Genomic DNA, 4443 nt, shown 5'->3' with positions numbered 1-4443 from the left:
ATATTGATCATCCCTTAACTATAAGAAAACAAGAATTTTATTATACTCTGTATTTATCTTTTCTAAACTCATAAATTACATATTATTGACAAACATAAAAAATAACAAGCATTTTAATACAATTGTCCCTTACGATTTTATTTCGTTAAAAATGATTCATAACTACTTAATCGGTAACACTAATAAGTGTTTTTCTTTCTATTCTATCTATGACATCAAGAAAATAACCATTCAAAGATTCATCATTTATTCTATAGGAGGCTTAAAAGGATTATGAAAAAACATTTATATAGGAGTATGAAAGAAGAAAAAAAAATAAGCAAAATACAAATTACACATGATATAGTATGAGTATGAACATACCTTAGTAGATTGTAATATAGTGTTTGTGTAGTCTGTTACACAAATGATTATAAAATTTTAAAATTTGACACTATTTGTTTTAGTTAAGGACTTCATTTTACTATACATCTTTTTTTTTTTTTTTTTTTTTTTTTAAAAGTAACAAAAGTTATTGTTAATAATGGTATGTGTAGTTACATGGACTTATATAATCTATACATTGGATAATCGAAGTAACATGGACACTAATAATAAGGAGGCTAGCCAAATAGAACTATTCATTTGAATGAGAAAAAGTCGAACTTGAAAATCAAGCCGGAGGAAAGAGAATAATAGTGACGATCGAGCGCCAACAAAATTACCCAACTGACACTCCGTTTAATCGCCCCTCATAAGAAATAAATAGAACTATTGAGCATCAATTAACCAATACCCACACGATGATGGTGATCCACAACATATGATGATGGATTGATTAACTATTGGTGTCATTCGATTGGTTTCTTTTTTCTCGAGCGTTCAGATATCCAACTATAACTTTGGGATTGGATGTTGGATAGTATTGTTGCGGGGTTCCAATCTTTTTTTGAGAATACTTTTAGATTTCTATGTTTTCAAAGTGAGTAGCACACGGTCCATTTGGTTGCTTGTCACAAAAAAACGCCAATATTGTTACAAGTTAAAGATTGTTGGTTGATTATGGCGTCTTCGATATTAGAGATCATGGAGCTAGATTGGTTCCACCATTTTATTACAAGTGACCATATTTGTGTTGTTTTTGGACAAAGTACCATGGCATGATTAGTTGTTTCGGGGTCCATGTTGCAAAGTGGACAAAGAATGATGTCGAGATCGATGCTCGTTTTGTATAATTCAACTCTTACCGGTATTTTCTTTTGGACAACTCTTCAAGCGAATATGTTAACCTTTTGTGGAATGAATATGTTGCGTGTGACCGCGATAACGTTTCAAGTCAGATGCAGTTATAAGTTACTCAAATTCACATAATCACATGTGATTTAACTCAATCTAGACTATCCATCTTCTAATTGAACAGCCAAGATTGGTTCTCTCATCTTCAAATGAACCCAATAACATAATTCATAAAATCCATCATGCATAAGCATTCACCACAATAGAGGTCAATGGGATAAAAACAAATAAATTTAGTTAATCGGGATATTAGTCACATTACAATTTAGTCATATTACGATAAGAACTAAAAGGATTTTTGAAGATAAGTAGTTGGACCGACCTTGTGGAGCAAAGAGAGTAGCGGTCCAGTGATAAAGGCTATCGCCTTTGGGACCAGTTGAGTAGTCAGCATGTGGGTCAATGCCGAGTTCGGCCATCTCCTTCTGTATCCTTTTCCCTGACGACGTTAAAGAGGTTCGTGACAGGTGTTAGGTGGGTCAATAACATTTGTGGACGAAACTGCCCTCACGAGCTTGGCATGTGAGCGTACTTAACGTCCAAAACTAATGGGTGTTAGTGGTTGGGTCATCCATGTTGAAAAGTGATAGTTCATGGTCATCTAAGTCGAAAAAGAAGATAAAAGTTAACGATGCATTTTGATACATACATGATGGATCATCCGTACAATTTTGTCTTATTTTAATTTATCTTCTTTCAAAAAGTTGGTACTCAAGTATTTATTTTTTGAGAAATGCTAATGACAACTTTTAATTTTTTAAAGAGTTGTACATTTGTAAGTGAGAGAGTAGTTTTTTTCATAAAATAGGTAGTTATTGAAAATTTACAATTAAAACATACATGTCTAAATTTGTTAATTGACAACCCTTAAGGTTGTCATTAGCATTTCCCTTTTTTTTTAGATTTATATATCCGGTTACTTTTTGATAATATAACATACTCGTACTATTTTCATAAATTACTTCATGTATCTCTTTTTATATACGGAGTTTTAATTTTAGATATAAATAGTATAGTATGTGTAGTTCTGTTTCACAATTATTGACAACCTATAATTAATTAATCGTTAATATACAAGTAAATAAAACAAATAACACATTACTACTATTAACTACTAAATTAGACCATTATTATAATCATTCATGCAATATCAATCTAAGCTACAGTAGTATTCTAAAATAAAACAACTAGATAGTTTATGGCTATATATATTACACATTTACACACTGTATTTTGTACAACAGCTTCAATTATAATAAATTAATGGAAATAGTCATCGTATGCTATTTTCTTGGTTTCATCCAAAAAAGAAGGAAACATCATAGGCAAAGCTAATCTCTTGGTCGAGTCTAACAATGTGAATGTAATACAAGAACAATTACAGGGTCTGGAAATGTAATTTTCTTTATAGTTTACTTTTGTGTTAATCTTAACCTATATATATATATATATATATATATATATATATATATATATATATATATATATATATATATATATATATATATATATATATATGATATGACTGGAAATGTACTTTTACGAGACAACCATCATATGTATACCATGGCTATGGCTACTGATTCTTATTCTTTCTCGTCTGTTGACAAAGTTACTTCTTGCGACGATCTTCTGACTGAAATCCTATTACGTCTACCGGTAAAATCATTATTTCGGTTTATGTCTATATCCAAACACTGGAACTCTGTAATTACAAACCCTACGTTGAAACGTCGTCTATACCCTCACCCAGATCATCCTTCCGGTTTGTTTATCCCAACACTCGGCCGACAATTTATATTTGTCCCATTCAACGTGGATAATCCTATAAAAGCCCCTTTCATAACCATCGATATTGATCCAAGTTTCAAAAGTACTATTGTTATCAAGCAATCTTGTAATGGTTTATTGTTGTGTTGTAATGAATTGGCTTGTCATACAAGGAAATGTGTAATTACTAACAAGCATTACGTATACAATCCCACCATCAACGAAGTAACTACGTTTAATGGCCCCGGAATACCTAATTATGGCTTTAGTCATAGAGGTATCAACATAGCTTTTGATCCTTCAAAATCACCTCATTACAGAATTATATATATTTATTATCACCGTGGAAAGCATATGTATCAGATAAATATGTATTCTTCACAAACTGGCGTTTGCAAGCTTTCATTAAAAGTTGAAATGCTTAGATACTCAGATATTGAGTTTAATAGTGGTGTTTATTGGAACAACGCCGTTCATTGGATTGATTTTAGTGGATATATAGTGTATTTTAATTTGGATCAACAAATGATTTATCAAAAGCTAACCCCTTCTGCCCATCTTGATTCTGTTTTTAAAAACTTTATATTCGAGTCCCGAGATCACTTTCTACTTGTTGAAATCGGGTGTCCTCTCGTTCCCAAAATCAAAATATATGAATTGAAAAGAGATTATTCAGATTGGTTTGTGAAATACAATGTTGATCTTGAGCAATTTGGTGGACCGTTGGGTGAAATTGTTAATGTTAGATATGATGTTACAGTTGAGTTTGATGTATTGGCTCTTGTGTTGGGAGAAAAAGAAGATGATTCATTTTTGGTAGTTGAAATACCTGAAAAAATAGTGAGGTTAAATTTGGAATTGAAGACTTATTACAAGCTCCATGATATTACTTTTTCACGCATTGATGAACGAGTATGTCGTCGATTTTTTCAATGGCCCTATATGTATCAGTTTATGAGTCTATCTACAGCTAGATTTTGATGGTTAGCTACTTCTCTGTTTTTCTTTCCTTTTTTTTTTTTTTTTTTTATAATTCAGTTCATCGCTATTGTTTATTTTTGTTTCCTCGTAATGTGTGTTTGAAGTTCATATGATTAATTGCTGTTGATTTGTTTTTGTTATATGGTTACTTAATACCTCATTATGGATGGATATGAGTATTTTCGTCTCCTTATAGGTAGATATACTTGTTGTTTGCCACAACAGAGTACCAAAATTATTTGAAATTAGTGTTTGGGAAATTAGTATATAAAAACATCATGATTTTGTCACAAATTAGTGTTGTAATTGTTGCACACATTTTAAGTATTCGTTTATGTAATATACCAACATGAGCTTTCAATCCTGATCTTTCAAAGACAAGATGATCATAAATAGGATCTTGATCTTGACAACCAC

The 4443-nt window shown here is 31.2% G+C and overlaps 1 protein-coding gene across 1 annotated transcript; it reads left to right on the top strand.

Moving 5' to 3' along the window:
- Positions 1–2841: 2841 nt before the first annotated feature.
- Positions 2842–4128, top strand: LOC139867731 (F-box protein At5g07610-like). The gene is made up of 2 exons (XM_071856091.1): positions 2842–3957; positions 4084–4128. The coding sequence occupies exons 1-2, from the start codon at positions 2842–2844 to the stop codon at positions 4126–4128; spliced, it is 1161 nt and encodes a 386-aa protein (XP_071712192.1).
- Positions 4129–4443: the final 315 nt, after the last annotated feature.

Source organism: Rutidosis leptorrhynchoides, chromosome 9 (assembly GCF_046630445.1).
Source record: "Rutidosis leptorrhynchoides isolate AG116_Rl617_1_P2 chromosome 9, CSIRO_AGI_Rlap_v1, whole genome shotgun sequence".
Lineage (NCBI taxonomy): Eukaryota > Viridiplantae > Streptophyta > Magnoliopsida > Asterales > Asteraceae > Rutidosis > Rutidosis leptorrhynchoides.
This window is presented reverse-complemented; position numbering and strand designations above follow the sequence as displayed.

Excerpts from the sequence above, each read along its gene's own strand:
- LOC139867731 (XM_071856091.1), top strand. The coding sequence starts at position 2,842 with ATGGCTATGGCTACTGATTCTTATTCTTTCTCGTCTGTTGACAAAGTT. Across the intron at positions 3,958-4,083 it reads TTTCACGCATTGATGAACGA|TTCATCGCTATTGTTTATTT; the intron begins GTATGTCGTCGA and ends TTTATAATTCAG.